The sequence below is a fragment of the Marmota flaviventris genome, chromosome 6 (assembly GCF_047511675.1).
Source record: "Marmota flaviventris isolate mMarFla1 chromosome 6, mMarFla1.hap1, whole genome shotgun sequence".
Taxonomy (NCBI): Eukaryota; Metazoa; Chordata; class Mammalia; order Rodentia; family Sciuridae; genus Marmota; species Marmota flaviventris.
The window spans coordinates 13,808,386-13,831,140 of record NC_092503.1 but is presented as its reverse complement, the minus strand read 5'-3'; the positions used below and the strand labels follow the sequence as shown (position 1 = coordinate 13,831,140).

At 34.7% G+C, this 22,755-nt stretch overlaps 1 protein-coding gene across 10 annotated transcripts in view; it reads right to left on the bottom strand.

Annotated features, from left to right (window-relative positions):
• Positions 1–22,755, bottom strand: part of Syne1 (spectrin repeat containing nuclear envelope protein 1) — a 436,344-nt gene that overhangs the window by 316,152 nt on the left and 97,437 nt on the right. For all 10 annotated transcript variants that reach the window (XM_071612898.1, XM_071612903.1, XM_071612905.1 and 7 more), the window contains exons 4-9: positions 20,763–20,858; positions 15,779–15,862; positions 11,544–11,636; positions 10,413–10,591; positions 5,802–5,998; positions 609–718 (exon numbers count right to left, since the gene is read on the bottom strand). In XM_071612898.1, coding sequence (XP_071468999.1) covers positions 609–718; positions 5,802–5,998; positions 10,413–10,591; positions 11,544–11,636; positions 15,779–15,862; positions 20,763–20,858 — 759 coding nt within the window. The remainder of the gene's footprint in view (positions 1–608; positions 719–5,801; positions 5,999–10,412; positions 10,592–11,543; positions 11,637–15,778; positions 15,863–20,762; positions 20,859–22,755) is intronic.

Sequence of the window (22,755 nt, the reverse complement as noted above, 5' to 3'; positions counted from 1 at the left end):
ACATGTTAATGTTTTCCTAGCATAGGTTCTATCTAGAAAGTCAAATAAAGGTAATTTTCCTTTTTTCCCCAAATTTATGTAAAATAATTATGATGCTGAACATATATGATTTGATCAGTAAGAAAAATATAAATTTTACTTAAACTATTGAAAGCTGAAAAGTCTAACCACAGCAAATGATTACAACTTTTAAAATTATGCCCTACTTCCATATGCTTGCTGTAAATAGATAACATTGAATCTATAAGTCAAAATTAGATTTCATCAGATCAGACAGAATGAGGAGACTCAAGAACTATGTGTACAAATGTGATAGACATAAAATTATTTCAATTCTCAAATTACTAAAACTGAGTTCCCAACACTGCTTTCCTCAGTTTAATTCATCAGCATTGCAAATCTAGCACTTATTAGAAATGCTCTAATAAGCAACATACAAACCAGCAAAACCTTTTCCTCTAATTGCCTTTTCATTTGGTGATATCTATTCCTTACTCAATTGGTCTCATATTAAAATGCATTCCAATTTAACTTTTTGAAAACAGTAGCCATGCAAACCTGAGCCACTGTCACTGAGCACACCAGCAATACTTGGAACAGATACTCACATCGTTTTCTAGCCCATCACTGCCTGCATTGTGGACGTCAGGATAATGTTTCAGAAACTGGGCCACATAAGTCATAATGGACTTCTCATCTGGCTTATCCACATCAACATCTGGAAAAATCAAGATCAAATGTGAACAAATTAATTAGCATTCATTGGAGTTTAATAATGCAAGTTTTAAAATCTAGCTATTATATCAAGAAAACTGACCTAAATGCAGAAAGAAAATAGAATCATTATTAAGAAATTTGGGGGAAGAAAGGAAACCAATTTAGTCTGAATAAAACATGCTAAGAATTTTATAACTCAAGATGGTGTGTTTTAACAAACAGCTTTTAATAAAAGTAATAGATGTCCCATTTATAAAGTCTCATCAATAATTTAGCAGAGATCAAAGATTCTATATGGTTATTCAGACATTCTGTCTGGCTAATAAAATACAAATAATATGTAAAGTTTAGAATTAGAGAGAGCAGGGCATATAAAAATGTTTGCAGATGTGATGTTAAATGACAGCTTGTAGACCATTATATATGGACAAATACAGACAACTTCCCTGCCCCCTTAAACTTTGCTTGAGAAGAACGGGACGTGTCATATATCTAATTTCTTGGTCCTTTCACTATGAGGCATTCTTTCTAAATTACTATACTTTGCTGTTATGAATTGAGATGCTATAAACATTGACGTGGCTGTGTCACTGTGATGTGCTGATTTTAAGTCATTTGTACATACCAAGGAGCTGGATAATTGGGTCAAATGGTGGTTCCATTTCAAGTTTTCTGAAGAATCTCCATACTTCTTTCCAGAATGGTTGCACCTATTTGCAATCCCACCAGCAATGTTTGAGTGTGCTTTTACCCTTATATCCTCACCAATATTTACTGTTACTTGTATTCTTGATAATTGCCATTTTGACTGGAGTAAGATGAAATCGCAGTGTAGGTTTAATTTGCATTTCTCTAATTGCTAGAGATGTTGTACATTTCTTCACTTATTTGTTGATTGATCCTATTTCTTATTCTGTGAAGTATCTGTTCAGTTTCTTAACTCATTTATCGATTGGAGCATTTGATTTTTTGGTGTTAAGTTTTTTGAGTTCTTTATCTATCTTGGAGATTAATGCTCTATCTGAGGTGCAGGTGGCAAAGATTTTCTCCCATTCTGTAGCCTCTGTGTGCATGTTCTTGATTATTTTCTTTGCTGTGAAGAAGCTTTTTAGTTTGATACCATCCCATTTATTGATTCTTGATTTTACTTCTTGCAGTTTAGGAGGCTTGTTGAGGAAATTGGTTCCTAAGCTGACATGATGAAGAGTTGGGCCTTCTTTTCTTATAGTTGGCACTGGTCTAATGCCTAAGTCCTTGGTCTACTTTGAGTTTTGTGCAGGGTAGGAGATAGGGGATAGGGGTTAAATTTCATTCTACTACATATGTATTTTCAGTTTCCCAGCACCATTTGTTGGAAAACTATCTTTTCTCCAATGTATGTTTATGGTGTCTTTGTCTAGTATGAGATAAATGTATGTATGTATGTATATATATATATATATATATATATATATATATATATATATATTTGTCTCTGTGTTTCTATTCAGTACCATTGGGCTTCATATCTTTTTATGTCCCAATGCCATGCTGTTTTTGTTACTATAGCTCTGTAGTATAATTTAAGTTCTGGTATTGTGATGCCTCTTGCTTCACTTTTCTCACTAAGAATAGTTGTGGCTATTCTGGGCCTCTTATTTTCCCAAATGAATTTCATGACTTCAAAAGATAAATGGATAAAGAAAATGTGGTATATACACACAATAAAATATTACTCATCCATAAAGAAGAGTGAAATTATGGCATTTGCCAGTAAATGGATGGGACTGGAGACTATTGTTTTAAATAAAATAAACCAGTCTCCCCAAACCAAAGGCCAAATTTTCTTTCTGATATGTGAATGTTAAGGCACAATAAGTGTTATGTGTGGTGAGAATAGAAGTTCTTTAGATTAGATAAAGGTGAATAAAGGGAGTGAAGGGAAGGGAGAAGAGATGGGAATGGAAAAGATAGTAGAATGAATTGGACATCCTTTCCTACATTCATATGTGATCGCATGATCAATGAAATGCCACATCATGTACAACCACAAGAATGGGAACCCAATTAGAATAAGTTATACTCCATGTATATACAATATGCCAAAATACACTCTACTGTCATGTATATCTAAAAAGAACAAATAAAAATAGTAGTCCCACAACTAGAACAGCAAGGCAGGACTTCCTTGGAAGGCTTACAGAGAAAAAATTTGGAATCTTTGTATATTAGTAATTTTCTTCTCATAAAATCTGAAAATCATGATTAACTCTTAAATATCTGACTATTTTCCCCATCTGTTTCATGTATTTCCTTTGTCCTTTGCCTTTCACTTGAAATGTTATTTCTTTCATCAATTCATTCTTCCTGCTATGTGGTGACCTTGCCCTTTTCCTGACTAATCCTCAGGAAATCTTTGCTATCAACAGCCCCCACACCACCTCAACCTCTTTACGTCCTCTGGTCTACCACTCTGCCATATATACTTCTATTAAGCTGAAACTTTTAGTTTTTGTTACAATAAATAAATAAATAATTGAAAAGAACTGACATCTTAAAATTGAGTCTTCCTGTTCATGAATATGGAATATGAAATATCTCCTCATTCTTTGGATCTTTTTTACCTTCTTCATTTGCACTGTAGTTTTCCTTATGAAATCTTGTATATATTTTTTTTAATTTGCACTTACACTTTTTACCCTCATTGTAATATAAATGGTATTGTGTTTTAAGTTTCATATTCCAAGTAGTTATTGCTGGTATATAGGAAAGAAATACACTTTTGTATATTAACCTTCTATCTTGCAATCTTGGTCTAAAATTTTGTATCTAGACATTTGTGTCATCTGTGAACAAAGACAATTTTATTTCTTCCTTTAAAAATAAATTATAATATTTTTATTACTCAGCAATAAAAGAGAATAAAATCATGGCACTTGCAGGTAAATGGATGCATTTGGAGAAGACAATGCTAAGTGAAGTTAGCCAATCCCAAAAAAACAAATGGTGAATGTTTTCTCTGATATAAGGTGACTAACTCATAAGGTGACTTATATCCTCCCATAGTTGCATGGGAGGAACAGATGAACTCTAGATAGGGCAGATGGGTGGGAGGGTAAGGGAGGAGGCAGGGGGTTAGCAATGATGGTCAAATGTGGTGGACATCCTTATCCAAAGTACATGTACGAAGACACGAATTGATGTGAACATACTTTATATACAAACAGAGATATAAAAAATTGTGTTCTATATGTGCAATAAGAATTATGATGCATTCTTCTGTCATGTATTTAAAAAATAAAAGCAATTAAAAAATAAAAATAATAAATTATAATAGTTTGAATAATCAAGTACTTTTTGAGGGAGACACAGCCTGAAAAAATCTCAATCATGTGGTTTCAAATCTACAGATATTTGCTCTATAAAATTGGTATAAATAAGGCACCAGAATTTTGGCAGATTCAGTAACTGTATGTGGGGAAAAGACTGAATAAATAAAATGTACCAAATGTTATAAACAAATCTTTAAAATACCCATTTAAAAGTCAATAACTGCGATGACATTTTGAAGAACAATTTATACAGCCAAAACCAAACCAAACAAACCTAAAACCCACAACAATTGATGAATATTTCTTTTAATTTGTGATGTAATTTCTAGGGACAATCAATGTAGGATTCTAAAAAAAACCAAAGATCCTGGAATTTCTTAGATGACTTAAAAGTGATTTTAGAAGTGACAAGATCAGTCATACTTGATACTGACACTCTTTACTAATACTAAAGAGGTATGTGAAGAAGGAATAAAACTATTTCATGAAGTGGAAACATGGAAAGAAAAGCAAAATTTAATACATGATTTAATATAGTATGTGCCATTAAATATATATATGCCTAACTTATAAAATAACTTTTACAATAGGTATTAGTCTATTTATTCTGTATGTCTAAAAGTTGGCTAAATTACTTTTGAAGAGGAAAATTCTTTAGGAAAACACAAGATCACTTCTATCTGGGATAACCTTGCATTTGAGCAACCTCAGTTTCTGAGAATTAGTAGAAGTATTAAGACCTTCTATTCTAGTGGACATCAAAGAATGCTTTATACTCTCATCCTATACTATGAAGAGATTCAGCTCTCTTGCAGCTGATGGCTGTGATGTGTGCATAGTAGTTTCCCCTTTGGCATTCTTGTATGGAAACAGATGGAAATTCCTTAATGATTTGAGTGAATGTGGGGCCCCAAATCAGCATCCTAAGGTGGCAAGGGATCTCCATGGGGCCTCTCATCTCAGATGAAACCCACTCAGGTCTCTATTTCTTTTTTTTTTTTGGAAATGCCAGGGCATCATCTTTGCTTTAGGGCTGTGAGAATTCATTCTGAAAGCTAATCTTTTAGAAAAACTTGTTTTTCACCGTGTATTACACTTACACATTCATTAATGGGAATTTCCACAATTTCCAACACAAATAGAGAATTATGTATGACATTTGGAAAATTCATTTTGATACTTTTACTTCAATATGAAAACAATTTACTACTTTATTACAGTTTTAGCATAACTGTCTTTTGAATACTTACAAAAGTTAAATTCATTTTTAAAAAGTCTTAAAATTCACAATCTTACAAAAATTATGCAAAAGAATTGGAATGGAAAATAGTAGTCAACCGTTTGGATAGTCTGCTACTTTTGCCAAAACATTGGATGAATGCCTTCATTTCTAAGTATCTAATGACTGACATTTTGAATATATGGTCTTAGATAAGTAATGATCTATTTCTTCTGGGTTTTAGAGTAACTTTTTGCCCCTGCATACACTTCCAACACCTTCATTTCACCCTTTGGTGTGTTGAGTAAGCTCAGTTTACGTGGCTGTTACACCATATCAAAGAGCTGTTTGGAGCAATGGTTCCATATTCTGTTTCCAAATACAGTGGCAAATGTTTATCCAGAAGAAAATTATTGCAGAAAGATAGTATTTCTTGCTGCTTTTCTCCAGCTTTCTGTCTTGTAAAGAGCCTTAGGAGTCATGCAATTTGTGGGTTTAATACATACAAATAGCCTACAGTGAGGTATGCAACATTCATTAATTATTCAACATACCTTCAGGGTCCAGCAGTCTTGGAATGCCCAGTTGTGTTTCAGCAATAGTGAAAGCATCCTCCAGATTTTCTCTGTTAGATCTGCCTTTCACCTTCTCTAAGTCCACCAACTCAGGTCGGATGGCATGGATAACGGAATGGAAGGCAACTCCACTTCTCCAACTTCTCCCAAAATCTTTCACTTCTATTCCGATCTGCCTTAGTGTGGTAAACACAGAAACAGTGTCACATGCTGAATAGACACAAGTAATTTCTTTAAGATCTTATGCAAAACCCAATGCTCACTGCCAATGATGCACTATATCAGTTAAATGATTTTTTTCCCTTTGGGGGGGAATTAAGCAAAAAAAATATTTTAGAAGATAATAAAATTTATAGTTTTTATGAGATTTTTTTTCAGTAATTGAGATGGCCCATTTGAATCATAATTCACACTTATTTTTGAAAGGGAAATACATTTAGAGGAAAATGTGTGACAATATTTTAAAAAGAGAAAGTGATAAAAACACCAAAAGTGACAAGAATTAACCAGTGTGTGCTTTTTAAGAAATTCTATCCAACACATTTTTAATGATAAACAACAGTACGTCATATAGGCCAAGGTTCTAACAGACTAAGATGATGTGGCTACATCATATCCAATACACCAGAGCATACAAAAGCAAAAGGATGTGATCAGATACACAAAGTAGTCACAAAAGAGCCACAATTGACACAATTCTAGATGATTACTTCATTGCCCCACCAATCAAATTGCTTTAAAATTTTCTTTTTGGGATTATCTTGAAAGCAATGCTCTGTAGACAAATCTTTGTTCTTTGGTGATGGATTTGATAAGTTCAAAGCCAGTTACAACTAGGAAAGCAGTTCAAGCTGGTAATAATACTTTATGATTATAAATAAAAATGAGGCAAAATCATGAGAGATTTTTCTACATACAATTTCTCAATTATAAAGGGAGTTCCAAAAAAGAGTTGCAAAGATGATTGTGAACATCAGTGAGACCCCATGATTAAATGTAGAACCTATAGATGCGACTACTTGGTTAGGGAATATTCATGGATAAAGTCATATGACAGATTCTTTTTAAAAAATTAGTCATTCACTTTATAGTTGTTCCTAAATAAAACAAAAACATCACTGAGTTTTTACCAAATTCTCAAAATTTTCATAAAAAAATACTATACCATACTCATTAATAAATTGCTAAGTTCCCTTAAATTTATCTCAGGACACTTTATATTTACTCTAAATCACATTTTACTAAAGTGCATTCAGTTCACATAAAATATCATGTGCTGAAAATAGCATCACTGGAACTAATCATTGGCTTTACAAATAAATATTTTTTAAAAACTGTGTCCAAAACTTTAGTAATTATAATCCTGAATCTGCTCTTGGTTCTTCTAGAGTTTGTGTCTCTGGCAGTATGGATACAAATTCTTTGAGCAGACATCTAATATCCATACAGGTTGAAAAGTTTGTCCTTGTTATCTTTTCATTTGTATATTTCCTCTTCATCTTACTTTTCTACCTATATTTTTCCTTGCTCACATTTTCTCATTTATAAATATTCCTGACTCTTTAAGCCACTTCATATTAGTTTTTAACATAATAAAACAAGGCACAAATAAACAACCAGCTAATAAATAATCACCTTGTTATTTAATGTTTCCTTGAACTTTTTTATTGTTTCAGATATTCTAAAAGAAATATTTAAAATGTTTTCTTAAATATTTACTATCTTGGAATCATTAAAATGTTTCAGTGCATTTTTCCTTTTGCATTTGCTGAAATAAATATACGTGTATAATATGTGTGTGTGTGTGTGTGTGTATGTGAAGATACACACCATTTCTTATTACATCAAAGTAGTAGTTAATATTTCTCAAAAGTTCTGGTTTTAGTTCAAGCTTCTCCTTTTAGAATCTTATAAACCCAAGGAAAACTTGTGCATTACTTAAGTGATGAAATGTGGTCAGTTTACAGGCAATTCTGGTCTCTACTATGTTATGGTTTGGATGTGAGGTGTTCCCCAAAAGCTCACATGTAAGACAATGTAAGCAGGTTCAGAGGAGAAATGACTGGGTCATGACAGTCTTAATCCAATCAGTGAATTAATAACTGCACAGGGATTAACTGAGTGGCAACCAAAATGATAGAGTGAGGTTGAAGAAGGTTGGAATTGGGGATGTGGCTCTGGGGTATATATTTTGTATTTGGCAGAGTGGAGTCTCACTCTCTGCTCTCTGATCATCATGTGAACTGCTTCCCTTACACCACCTCTTCCACCATGATGTCTGGCATCATCTTGAACCCTGAGGAATGGAGCCAGCTGTTTATGGACTGAGACCTCTGAAATGATGAGCCCTCAAATAAACTTTTCCTCCTCTACAGTTGTTCTAGTTGGGTGCTTTATTCACAGCACTGAAAAAGCTGACTAAAACAGCTCTACATTTACTTCAGGTAATTTTGAATGATTTGGGGTATTCATATCTTCATTTGTTTGTTTATCTGATTTATTTCTGTGTTAAAACATAATCGTTCTTCTTAGACAGTTAATAATAGGTATGCAAATGGTTTAACTTAGTGCTTTTTATTTCTGAGAATATGTACTAGCAGTCCATGAAATTGGCTAAGAAAATAGAAAGGGCTTCATGATTTTGTTTTACCAACACAGTTTTTGACTCATTTCTCAAATCTCTTTAAACTTTGTGTGAAGATAGTGAATACACTCTAGCAATCAGTCAGGTGTTTCTAAATATTTTCTCATTTCCCACCTTCCCATTGGCTGTGAGAGTCCTGTGAGAGTGATCCAGACTACAGAGTCCCCCATAAGATAATAACAATTTCAGGAAAGTTGTCATGCACATATTGAAATGGATACAGATCCTAAAGTCTTCTATCCATGTCAGGTAAGAAGTTGCTTAAAAAGTGTACACAGGGACCATGTAAAAGGAAGCTTCACAACAATTATCAACAATTTGGTGGCATAAACGTCATGTGTCCTTACAGAATTTTCATGACAAAGAGTCCAAACTCTACAGTTTACACAGTTACCGGAGAAATGGATCTGATTGGGATCATGATATTAGACATTTATACAGATAAGGAAAATATAACTTAAACTGATGTCACAAACATATAAGTTGTAGGAATGACTTTGCGCTGTTAGCATATCTCTGCATATCTTAGAAACCCAACACAGTATGTATGAAACTAAATTCGATGTAGGATAACTCCCACAGCATTAAATTTGAGTTAACCTCAAGCCACTAGGTTATTAAATAAAAATCAACTTATTTTTGATTAGTTTAGTGCTGTGTGGAGCAATGGACAATAGAAGAGCACATTGAATTATTACAAAGTGTAAATGCAATAGCATTGTGACAAATGTCAGCAAGCGGTCATCAGTTTTCCACCCAGGACATTTCTTTTCCCTGTCCAGTTAAGTTACAATAGAGATTAGTAAGGTCCAATGTGTTTATAATCAAATAGTGCACCAATATTATGGGAAAGATTTTTAATCTTAATTTCTACTACAGAGTCTAAAGAGTCAAACAAATTTGCTTTCACAATATTTTTGGCTGCACTAAATCATAAGTATATACCTAAAATTAGAAAACAACTAACACACTTTAAAAGCTAAACAAACCTACATAAATCAGTAACACTAATTACATCTTATCTATTTTTGATTTTTCTCTCCTTATTTTTGCTCTTCAAACTTTTTAAAAATAGAACTCTCTATGTTTTAGCACCTCAGTATTTTATAATAAGTACTTATTTACAACTGTTTTCCCAAAGTAGATAATAGATTCAGATTAGATTCAATCAAGTAAAGCAAGATAGAAAGTTAGTTAATATTTCACGCTATTTAGGAAAATCAAACAAATGCACAACTTTTATGTGAAGAAACTTGACAGTGACCACATCAGGCCACAAAATATTGCTATGATCAACGGGATAGATATCCCATTGGAATTGCTATGAAAAGGTACTTTTTTGAAGAGTAGTAATCTTCCATCTACCATCATAACAAAATGTATGTACATGTAAATTTAAATTTCAACTCATAAAGCAAGAGTTGACAAAGGAATCTTTGTTATAGATATAAGAACAAAGGGTAAAAATCAAAAAATAAAATTTCTAGAAAATTTCAGGGAATGGAAACAAATACAATGTTTTTCAGAATGTAGACCTTTCTTAACATTATTATTAAATCGAATTCAAGAGTCTTTTGAAGAGATAATCAAGTTTGAGCTTGTAATTTATTTGTGAAAACATTATTTAATAGGAACAGAGAATCTAAATAATGATCTGATTAGAATTAGCCCTCAGGCCACTAATCAAAAGTAAAAAAATGATCAGTTGAATCGATCAGGCCCAATCACATGAACGAAGAAAGAATTCATTTTATTACAGCATTTTCTTGGAGTATTGGTGATGAGCTTATGTTTACATTTTAGTTCAAGGACAGTGAAATAAGAGCTAAAGCAAAAGTCATTCATTCAAATATCTTTTCAAATTTTGCAATCATTAGAAGGTGTAATAAGCGATAAATCGATAATTATCACAGGGTTCCAAATTCAAACAAACCCTTGATACTTACTTGCCTGCTGTGTACTGCACCCATTTTAATAGAGCTTTCTTGGCATTTCCTTGGATCTTGGTGGCCACCTTGCGCTTGCTTGGTGGGCTGGCGGTCTCAGAGCTGACGATGCTGTCCACAGAAGAGGCACTGCTGGACAGAGACTGTAGCTGTGGCAGGTTGCTGGTCAACTCTTCAATCTATTTACGAGTTAACAGAGAGCAAAAACATAAGAATCATCTTTGGTTTTTCTTTCCTTGGAATATACTTTTCCCAATAAAAATGACATTGAAATGTGAGCTCTTATAGGGCACAAGAGGACATTTTATCCCTCTTTGTGCTCACTGTGCCCCTATATCTTACAGTCACAAATATTTGTTGAATGCATGAATGAACTGATGTCTGGTTTAGATGTGATCTGAGCTTGTCACCTGAAAATTCATATGTTGGAAGCCTGGTCCTCTGTGCAGCAATTTTGGGAGGTGCTGGCCTTTAGGAGTTTGAGCCTAGGGAGCTGCCCTAGGACATTGGTTACTTCTCATGAGAGCACTATTAGTCGGGCAACTTCCTGGTCTCTCTGGCTTCCTGCCTCACCCTGTGATCTGTGATCTCTCCCTCTGGCACAAGCCATGATGCCATCTGCCCTGATGTGATACAGCCACCAGACCTCATCAGAACTGGCCCCGTACTTTTTGGTCTTTCAGTTACCCAAAGTATAAGTTAAATATTCTTCTTTATAAGTTACCCAGCCTCAGTTATTTTGTTGTAAAAATGGAAAATTGACTGATACCACTAATAAAATAAAACCTAATATTTATAACAATTATTCTGCATGGAATGGTGGTTAATATGCCCCCCTGGAGCTTAGAACTACTCCCATAGAAAAAAAGAAAAAAAATTCCCCAACTCCTTCTATGCCTATATCCACCTCCATTGAGATTGACCTACTTTTCAGAGTGGGTACCTCTATTGGAGTATTTTGGAATGGAGGGTTTCAAGAGAGAAGAGGAAATTCTCTTGCAACCAAATACCCTGTTATGAGTGAAGGTAACATATCTGCTAAGCTAAAGAAAAGATGACATTATTAAAATGTCTACTCCCATTTCCTTCTGTGATATAACATCAACTGAAAAAGAAACTGTAGCACAATACCTGGAAATATAGAATAATGGTCCACACCAATCCAAGAACTATTGATGGTCGGCCATCAGCTATATCAGTGGAGTTAATGTTGACTAGTTTAATCTGTTTAAAAAGAAAAACTGCATTAGTAATGTACTAGAAATATTACAACCCATTTAATTACACAATAATTAGAACTTTATTAGACACCAGTAAGGTTTGAGGTCATGAGGTGGTACACAAGAGTAAGTGGGGTGAGCTGTGAACACACACGCACACATGGTTTCAGTGAAACTTTCTGGTGCATTTGTTAGGTGCACAAAATGTAACAACTAAAAAACTGATTTCAAAAACTTTTTTAAATTTAAAATTTTTAAAAATATATAACATCATGCAAGGAATTATCAACAAAAATTTTCAAACAAAAAAAAGGTTATTCTTTACATTTAAAGGTTGACTAAAAAGAAACCATGAAGAGTAGCTTAAGAAGATGCACTTACTTTTAAGTTTTCTACCAAATAGCATGAAACTTATGTTCTCTTTTACCTATAAAAATCAGGAATTAAAAATTCTAAAATTTGTACTAACCGGTGATCCTCTGTACATGGACTGACATGTAAAACAAAGGAAGAAGATGATATACATACATAAATAACCTTCCAAAATCAGCATTATTTGTTCAAAAGGAATAAAAGATAGTAAATTTAGAGCATGACTTAGAGAATAAATTTCAAAAAACAAAGTAAAGCCAAGAAATAGTAAAATAGAGATCATTAGCATTTAGTTTTGGGCAATGTACTATAAAGCATTTTCCTTAGATTCCAATCTGTCTACAAATGCCCTTAATTATTTATTTTTTATGTTCTCCCAATTATTAAAAAGGTTGTTTCTTAAGTTCAAGCAAAATGAACTTCTATGTCCATCAATATCTATAGCATATAAGAAATAACTGTTCAGCATCTTTTTTCATAAACAAATTATGAATTAAAAAAATAATGACATACTCCTTAGGCATGTAGCTAAGCTAAGATTTCATGAGGTGTGTGATTAATATAAAGTTCAGAAGTTTATGAATTATTTACTTTTTAAAATGTTTATCATACATTCAACTGTAATACTTTGTGTCTAGGGCAAATGTTAACTTTAGAAATATGATTCCTGTATTTATTTATTTTTAATTTTCTCCGGTTTTTCTGTGAAAATGGATCTTGTGGAGCAAATCTTCAATGGGAAGAGTCCTCAGAAAAAATGCCTTTCATAGATTAAGTCTTTACAGTTTTCTCCAAGATATTAATTAACAGGAGGAAATTTTTTTTTCTATTCTAACCAATAAATATTTCTCAGAATGAATTAAAGCATTCTTGTTATACAATGGAAATGGCAGACTTAATATCCTGGAATCCTCTAGTATCCTGTTCCATAAGGCTTTACTCTGCTTTCTATGAAAAGCTAACACAGGGTGAGCAAGAAGAAGGTAAACTCTCCAATAATAATGAAGTTAGAGTGATTTGCAAAGACTTCCCAATATTGTATAAGGAGATAAAAGTATTTTTCTACATGGTCCTAGTTCCTAGAATCTGTGTAGGGCATGAAGTTTGCAAGACTAACAACTTTATCCTGGTTCACTGCATTGCCAACTTTTCAAAACAAAAGTTATTTAAGGGTCAGGATCTAAGTTTTTTTCAAGTTCCTGTTTTGTACATTTATAAAGTGAATGAATTAACCTAGTACATGTAGATGTTAGGAAGTAATCAAATTATTCCCTTTCCCAGAAGTATATGGATACCTGTTTATAAAGCTGGTTTTGCTATTGCCAAGTACAGACATACTAAATTTCCACAAAGTAGAAAAAGCTAAAGTAGGTGGGGTGATTATCAAGATACACTTCAAAAAACAAAACAGAAAATACACCTATGGAATCCTACCCTTCATGTAGGAAAGGAGGGGGCATATGCACACACATCTTATTTGAAAAGAAACAAGAGAGATTGATTAGGAGAGGTGGGAAATCGAGTTAGAGGCCAGGGAATGGGGATGAAAGAAAAGAGATCAGAAAATTTTTTACTAGTGTGTTTTTTACTATTAGAATCATGGTAATGTCTTCCCCAAATTAAAAATAAATAAACAAATAAAGTAAAGCAGGATGTGTGTGCGTGTGTATGTGTGTGTGTGTGTGTGTACGCGCATGCTCATGAGCTCAGTGTGTTACACAATAACAATAGAACATAACTATTAAAAATTGCTAATTCAAGCACACTGCAGAGGATGTGGGAGACTAGAAATAACTAAAGTACATTTGGAAAATAGTCTTCTGACTGGGTAATATAATGCTAAAGGGAAAAAGAACTATAATAAGTACTGATTTCCAGTTAGTAAACCTGTTTCTGACAAGAATATGAACTAGCAATTCCAAAACTATTTTATGCATATAGCAGGGTTACAAAAAATAAGCAAATATATTGTGGATAAGAGCCAGTGCTCTCATTATTGGAGAAAACAGAAATAAATAAGCATGTGAGGCTAGAATGAGCCTTATGGAATTAGGCTGGAATCAGATGTATCATTTTGAACTAATGTTTTGTTTTTTTACATATGCATACAAACACACACACAGGAGAAACCATACATGTATATGTACATATATGTATGCATACAGATAGGTAGGGGGGCAAGCACATGTGTACATACAGAAATGAGTAAGCATACGTACTTTTGGACCTATCTGCTGGGAAAGCCTAGAAGCAACATCACCTCAGTAGCAATGAGCAAACCCTAGATCTAGGTTTATGAACACCGTTCACCCGTAACAGGAACAAAGCCTCCTTAGAGAAGTGATTGACTCTAGGACTGCGGCAGGAACATATAAGCCTGAATCACCTGTAGTTACCAGAAACATTTTAAGCACTTCCTTGTTCTTGAAGAAGCCAGCCAAAGAGCTCTCCATGGCCAAAGCTGGAACAATTTGAGCAACGAAATGATAATAACAATATTTGATAAGTCTGAATAAAACAAATTTACATGAGTCCATGCTGAAAGAAATAAGTAGTCGAATAAGTCAATAAATAGAGTGAAGAAGGAAGAACATCTTTTTTCCTACAGAACAATTTCAATAAGTGTAGATAGAATGAGGGAAACACAAAATCACCAGTAGGCAAAGAGTACAGAAATAATTATTGCAAATAATTATTTGCAAAAAATCAGTGAGCAAAAGTTAGGAGGAGAAGCCGAGATTTAGCAGTCTCAATGATCTCCTCTAAGTTATTCATCAAGTGGAAAAACAGTAATAACATCATGGAAATCATGGCAGACACTACCTGCTATGATCTGAATGCATCCTTCAAATATCATGTGTTAGAAACTTAATCCTCAAGTTTTGTCAATGGCATTGATGAGGCAGCCTTTGGGGGGTGATTAGGATCAGATAAGCCCATTAGGGTGGGATGGGTAGCCCTGATGGGACTGGGGGCTTTATAGGAAAAGGAAGCTGCGTTGACCCATGCTTACTCAAGTTTCTGTCTCTGCCATGTTGTAATGCAGCAAGAAGGCCCTCACTAGATGCTGAACAGGTGTCTGCACCACGCTCTCGGACTCCCCAGCCTGCAGAACTGTGAGCTGAATAACTTCTGCTCTTTATAGTCTTGGCATTACATTATATATCAAGTGATCAAGGTTTGCCTCATCAGCAATGGCATTTCAGAATTCTATGCTCACTAACGTGATATGCTGGAAGAATACAACATCACGTCCTTGGTATTCTTGCCAACAATGTATGACTTCAATCTAATCATGAGAAAACATACAAACTCAAATTGAGACATTATGTTCAAATAACCGATCGATGGTATCAAAAATATCAGAGGTTAGGAAAGACAAGAAAAGAATGAGGACTCTTCATAGAATAAAGAGATGATCGAGTGCCCTGTGTGATTCTGGATTGAGTCCTGGGGCAAAAACTAGGCAACGGGGAGGAATTTGATGGAATTAGACTAACATCTGTGCTTTCATTAACAGTATCACAACATTTTAGTTTCCTTATTTTGATAATAGTACTATGGTTGTATAAATTTTTAACTTCAGAGGAATTTGAGTGAAGAGTAGATGTGAAACCCTTTTTTGCAACTTTACTGTAAATCCAAAATTATTTTATAATAATATCATGTGTCCTTGCTGCATAGATAACTGGCAGTGCTTTGATGCCATGGCTACTTCTGGAAGCATTGTTTTGCCCATGCCTCCATCTTCCAGTGTTCTCTATCATTTCCTACCTTTCTTCCTTCCAGAAACTTGAGTGCAGTGCCGATGTTTGCCACCGCATGGATTCGCTTCATATGACGTCCTTGTTCACAAGGCTGTGAAAAGGGAAAGAACAGGGACCAAAAAAGAGCACACATTTAAAAAAATCTAAATGGATGAAAATTATACTTGAAGGCTATTCAGCTATTCAAAAGCAACTGACATTATTCAACTTCTTCAACAGTAAGCAAATATGCCAAGGAGCACTATCCCTCTGTACCCTGAAGCACCCGCCTTATAAAGACATTTGTTCCCAGTTTCTCTGTAAATGCTGCCTTTGGGGCTTCTGCATGCCAGAAAGCAGACATTCATGGAGTTCCACGCTGTATATGGAGATGGGTGTCCCTACAGGTCAGGAAATATTTATATGAAACGTACTCCTGGTCACTCACCATTTTTTTTTTTTTTTACAGTCATAGGGGTCTGCAAAGATACTGACAATAGTGCTGACATCTCTTGATTTGATTGACCAAAAACACATGAAGCCAAGCCAAGGTTTAAATACAGGATTGTGAGAATGAAGATGTTATACACAACATTGTGTTTGAGTACCTGGATATTCTGTCATCTGTGCTAAGGTCGCCAAAGTGTATTTGTGCTTTCTTTGAGCCACACCATTAATTTGAAAAGTCAAAATAAATTCAGTGAAGTTGATATTGTTGCCTTCTTTACATTCACAGCCAATACCAGTCTCACAGAGGCAAAGAAGTCTCTCTCAGGCTGAAAACTTACAAACTATTCTCTTTTTTGATGCCCTAGAGCTCTAAATAATTTCCCATTAAAATTCAAAATGGAGTATCTTTTCATTTCAATTACTAGTGTATTGTGTAATAATATAATGGTGTGATTTTAAAGAAATATTAAAGTAGAAGATACACTTCTTAAACTTTTATTTATTCTTCACTGGGAAACTGTTATACATGACTTAGCTTTTTATCTGTCCATATGCCCAGCCCACTTATTTAGTTTATTTTTGCAAGGCAAAAAAAAAAAAAAATACCCATTAATCTGCCAACTAAAAGAAAGCCAAGACACACAATTCAGTGAGAGAAAACCACATCAGTCCACATCATCACATCCTTCTATCCCTATCCTCTTGTTCTTTCTCTCCCCAAGACAACCACCACATTAAATCCAGTCCTAAAATTTCCTTTTTTTATGGATCCAGTTCATTCAGATGCATCCTTAATGAACATTCCCTTGATTTTTAAACATTACATAGATCAGCACTGTGTTAATCCTTGGAAACTTACTTTTCTGTGTAACATTATATTGCTGAGATTCATCCATACTTCACGCATTTTGACAATGATAATGTGCCCTGTGTATGTTCTCCCTCTGAGGTGAACCTGGGTTATTTCCATGATATTATATTATATAGGTTATAATAATCTATGCTGACGGATAATTCCTGTACTTACCACCTTTTGTACAAGCATAGTTTGTCTTGGATATATAATACTTGGAGGAGAACCATCAGGTCAGAGGGAGCACAACTTTTATTTTTTGCAAAATAATTTCAAATTTTTCCAAAAAAATTAAACTATTTCTCACTCTCGTCCAGTGACACTGTTGACTCATACTCTCTCCAACACTTTATTTTGACATATATTTAAAACATATTTTTGAATGGAATGAATGTGAAATGTATGTACTGCTTTCCATGTGATCTTCATTTGCATTTTCCTAGACAGCGATGCTGTGCACATCTCTTCCTCTGGTCGTTGGCAATGTGTGTTTATTTTGTAAAATGCCTTTTCCCATCTCTTGCCCAGGTTTCCTGTGGGTCATTTGTACCCTTCTTGTTTTAAAGCTATATTTTATGTATTTTTTATATTATATTTCTAAGCCTTTCACAACATAAATTTTCAATGTCTTGGACAAATATAATCACTTCTTTTCAAGGTGATTGATTTTTTAGATGTTCTTAATTTTAACATGGTTAAATATAGCAATATTTTTTTTTGTCTTATTGAATGACTTTTTTTCCTTTCCCAGTGTCTAAGACAGTTGCCTGTATTTTCTGCTAAAATATTTAAGTGTTTTGCCATTAGGTCCTTAATTCATGTAGATGTAATTCTTTTTGTGGGCCATGGAATAAGGATCCAACTTTTTCTTTTTTCTTTCTAGTATTTTTCCTATCTATTTACGTATGTGGTTGATGACTAATAGTTACCTGGTGAACGTAAAGGAGCTTTGGAGGCTCAAGAGTTCCTAAAAGTGCCCATTGAGCACTCTGAAGTGAATTATTAGACTTCTCTTGAGTGCAAAGTATAAGAGGCTTTCTAAAAACACTTCGGGAATCACCAAAATAGGAAAAAGAAAAGAAAAGTTTGTCTGTGGTCCTTAATCTGTTCATTTGATTCTATGGTTCCTATTTTTTTTGATAGAAATTGCTCACATTCTTAAAAATATCTCACAGGCAAAATTAAATTAAAGTCTGTGGTTTACATGTGAATAAAGGCATAATCATTAGTTCGTTAAAGAATGAATGCTTCACAATTAGCATTCCAGGTATGTAGAGAAATACAAGAATAAATAATTTTAAAATTTAAAACCCCCTAAAATTTTAAATAAATCATAGACAAGGGAGTCACAAAAGGCTATTAAAGGGTACTAAGATATTGAGATTGCACTCACCCTGGGATAGGGCCAGTGAATAGGATGCTTATTCCTTTGGCCACATTTTCTGGATTATCATGGTCAGAGCCAGAGGCAGGGGCTATGTGCACTCTGGGGTTAACTATGGCGTTTACAATGGTTCTGCCCCTTGGATGGCTGTAGAGTTCCTGACCATGTGAACACTCTTGAGGAAATGCACTTGCTCACATTCTCCCTTCAAAAACCCTAAAAGATTGCCCAGTATGCTCATTTCTTTATACAATGCTTCCTCTCTGTGTGCTCCTGAACCATAATGTTCACATGTACAAAATTTAAATCAAAATCACCACTGCTAAAGCATATTTATAATTTCAGAAAAAATTCAATTTGTGTAATTCAAACTATTGAAGGGCTCTGTATAAATAAATAAATAGTAAAGATTACACTGGAAATTGCCCTTCTATATCTCAGTTTCCCTCCCTGTTAAATAAGAATGCTGAGTTTCATTCAGAAAACCTCTCCAGCTTTAGGATTCCACAGTTCTAACTATGTCTGAATGTGTAGGACATTTAAACAGAAGTAAGATTGTCCAGTCAAATATATACACTTTTTCTAGAATTATCTAGCTTGGCACTTAAATGTCCATCAAGATTTCTATAGACTGTTGGGAAAGTACATTGGCAGAATTATTTTTGAAACTATGACAGATACACTTCTTGAATAGTCATATCAAGGCTCTTTCAACCTTCAGATAAATAGCTGAATTCAGGAGATTTGGAAGATGGCCAGGTATTTAAGATAATCAATATTTCAGTCTAATAGCTCTTATACCCTGGTGCTTATTTGATTTGTTGTGCTCATGAATATGTCTATATTCCAAATTGTCTATTCATATATGTTCTGTATGGTTCATCCCAAAGCAGAGCTTGTGACAGGGACTTAGCAAGCTCTTTCCTAGTCACATGGTGCGGATGTGTGAAGATTGAGATGGAAAGTAGGGAAAGTCAATACAAGGAGTGTTACTGGAATTTACCTCTGTGGGTAACTGGAGCTCAGTCCCACTGGAGGGCCTATGGAGAATTCTGAGACATGTCTAAAAATTGCCCCTCATAAAAATTCAAAGCTGAACATTTATTCACAGACTCCTATCTCTGTTGGTTGGGGATCCTGTGGGACTGTTAGCTCTCTTATACTTCAGGAAAGCCTTGTCAACTTGTGGCTTTGATAAAAGCCCTCAGGCAGGAATCCAGAGAGATGCTACTAGCACTTGAGGTGAGATGCTGTCAAAGTGTTTGGGGAAATGTCCACTACTGACAAAGCTGAAATCAAAGACGAGCTCAGACGAGACCAGTTCACCAAATGCATCTGCTTCTGTGAGAATCCAGTTACATGAATGGTGGACCCCAAAATCGTACCGATTTGCGTTTTTCAACAAATGTCTCTTAAGTTATTTTGATGACTGACTCCCTACACAAAATTACCTGGAAAGTTATGCTCAGTCAAAAACACTCTTAAAAATCTAATTATCCAAGTAATAATGATTGCCAAGATATAAGAGATAAAGAAAAAAAAGTACTGCCAATTTCTGATCTTCGGTTCAGTGTGTTATAGATCACTCTGGACAATACTTCCTGAATTCCTTTTACCAATTACAGTAAACCTTAATTTATAAATAATTTATGTTAATAAACTACTTACTGTTCTTCTACTCTGAAAAGACATATGCAAGAAAAATAAATTTTTTATTATTCAATAATGTCCTGAAAAATATAATTTATAGCTCACTGTCAATGTTGTTTTTCACTCTGTTCTGTGGCATATAAAAAAAATGACTGTGAACATGCTGTTCTTGTTACAAATGATTGATGACAGAGGATGTTGACAAGAGTATGAAAATGCCACATTACTTTCAAGCTCAATTTTCAACAAACAACTGTATAAATACATAAAGATGGACTAACAATCTTTTCCAATGAAAAGCAAACATTTAAGTGAGGTGGATATTAATGTGCAGCAAATCTTCCTGATACCATGCAGATGCAATAGTTAGCCATGTCTATGATTCTAAGGTTCTTTATTTTTTATTCTGTTCTTTATTCCTACTTCTCAAGTTATCATTACTAATATGTTTTCAGTCCATTGGGAATTTGCAAGAACAAAAGGAAATTTATTGCTTGCTCCTAGAAATGACCAATAAACCACGGTTTCCAGTATCTTATCATTTACAAAAGAGAACTTTCTCTCTTGTGGGCAGGACCTGCTACTCTTTCAACCCTGCAATCCCCAAATTCCAAATAAAACTAATTGACAAGTTTGGTTTAAAAAAAAAAAAGACAATAACAACAAAAATCTTACCAGTTTCTGACCAGACAGGACCTCTAGGAGAGCAAGCAGTTTGACACCATCTTTCATGTCTTCAAAAAGATCATCCACCACCATAGGGGGCTTCCGCTGTAAAATCAAAATGCTGCTCATGGTGAAATTTGTAGGAGAAAAGAAATTATGTTTTTATTAGTGCATCCTAGCTATACACAATAGTCAAGTTTATTTTGACATGATCATCCATGCATGGAATATCATTTGCCCTATTCAGTCCCCAGTAACTCCATGTGAAAGAACGAACAAGGCTTGTCGTCAGAGAAAATGCCCGTTTATTGAGGAACAGCTCTGCATATTTATTTATAGAGCTGGGGTGGTTTGACAATTATGACAGTTTAATGGTTGAACGGTTTGACAGTTGGCATGGGGTGCTTTCTGATTGGTGGGTAAGGATCATGTGAGCCAGCAGGGCTAGTCTGATTGGTGGGTAAGGATCATGTGAGTCAGCAGGGTTCACCATTGGATGGCTCTTCTCAGGGGATGGGAAAGTTAGTCTTTGGACCCGGGGCGACTCCCAACACTGTGGCCTTCTTCCCCACCTATATCCCCACTCTTCTACTGACCTTCCTCTATCTATCTGTCTGTCTGTCTATCTACCTATCTATCTATCTATCTATCTATCATACTGGTGATTGAACCCAGATGTGCTTTACACCCTCAGATCTTTTAAATTTTTATTTTGAGGCTCACTAAGTTGCCCAAGCTGGCCTCAAACTTATGATCTTCCCGCCTCAGCCTCCTAAATCACTGGGATCACAGGCATTTACCACTGTACCTGGCTATATAGTATTTTTACAAATTGATACTTCAAAGTACACAAAATGATGGAATTTGCAAAGGTACATTCACATCTGTACCTAGCATAGTTTAGTCAACTCCATTCCTTTCTTGTTCTTCCCCTCCTCCTCAACCCTCCTCCTCTACTCCACTGATCTCCCTTCCATTTTGATGGTTTCCCACACTTCAGTCCCCCTTTTTTTTTCTAGCTTCCACATAAGAGAGAAAATATTTAATACTCAACTTTCTGAGTCTGAATTATAAATGTTCTCCTATTCTATCTATTTACCCACAAATGACAAGATTTTATTTTTGTTTATGGTTGGGTAAAACTTCATTGCTATTTACGGTTTAGGTTTGAGGTGTCTTCCAAAAGCTGATGTGTGAGACGATACAAGAACATTCAAGGTGAAATGATTAGATTATGAGAGTTGTAAACTGGTAAATGGAGTAGACCACTGATATGGTTAATTTGGTGGTAGCTGTAGGCAAGTAAGGTATGGCTGAAGGAGGTGGGACACTGGGGGCATGCGTTTGGGGTATATATTTTGTCCCTGGTGAGCAGAGATTTCTCTGCTTCCTTGTTGCCATATCCTGAGCTGTTTTATTCCACTATGCCCTCTGCCATGATGTTCTCTTTACCTTGGGCTCAGAGCAATGGAGTCGGCCATCTATGGATTAAGACCTCTGAAACTGAGAGCCAAAATAAACTCTTCCTCCTCTACATTGTTCTTTCAGGTCTTTTAGTCACAGTGACAAAAAAAAAAGTGGTCTAAAACATTCATGATGTATATATACCATATTTTCTTTATCCATTCATCTGTTGATGGGTATCAGGACTGGTTCCATAACTTGGCTATTGTGAATTGTGCTGCTATAAATATTGATGTGCCTGCATTTCTATAGTATGCTGATTTTAGTTCTTAAGTATAAATATCAAGGAGTGGGATAACTGGGTCATATTGTGGTTCCATTCTTGCTCTTTTGAGGGATCTTGTAGGAGAAATCTCTATAAACCTTATTTCCTTTTACTTTTTTTTTGAAATACACCAGGCCCTTTAATTCTTTATTTTGAATATAATTGCCAATTACCTTCTGATAACTGCAAGAAGAAAAACCATCCAGTGGAGATAAAACTCAACATTCCAAAACCTCAAGATTTAATGCTTGGGCTTTAACATGAATACTGACT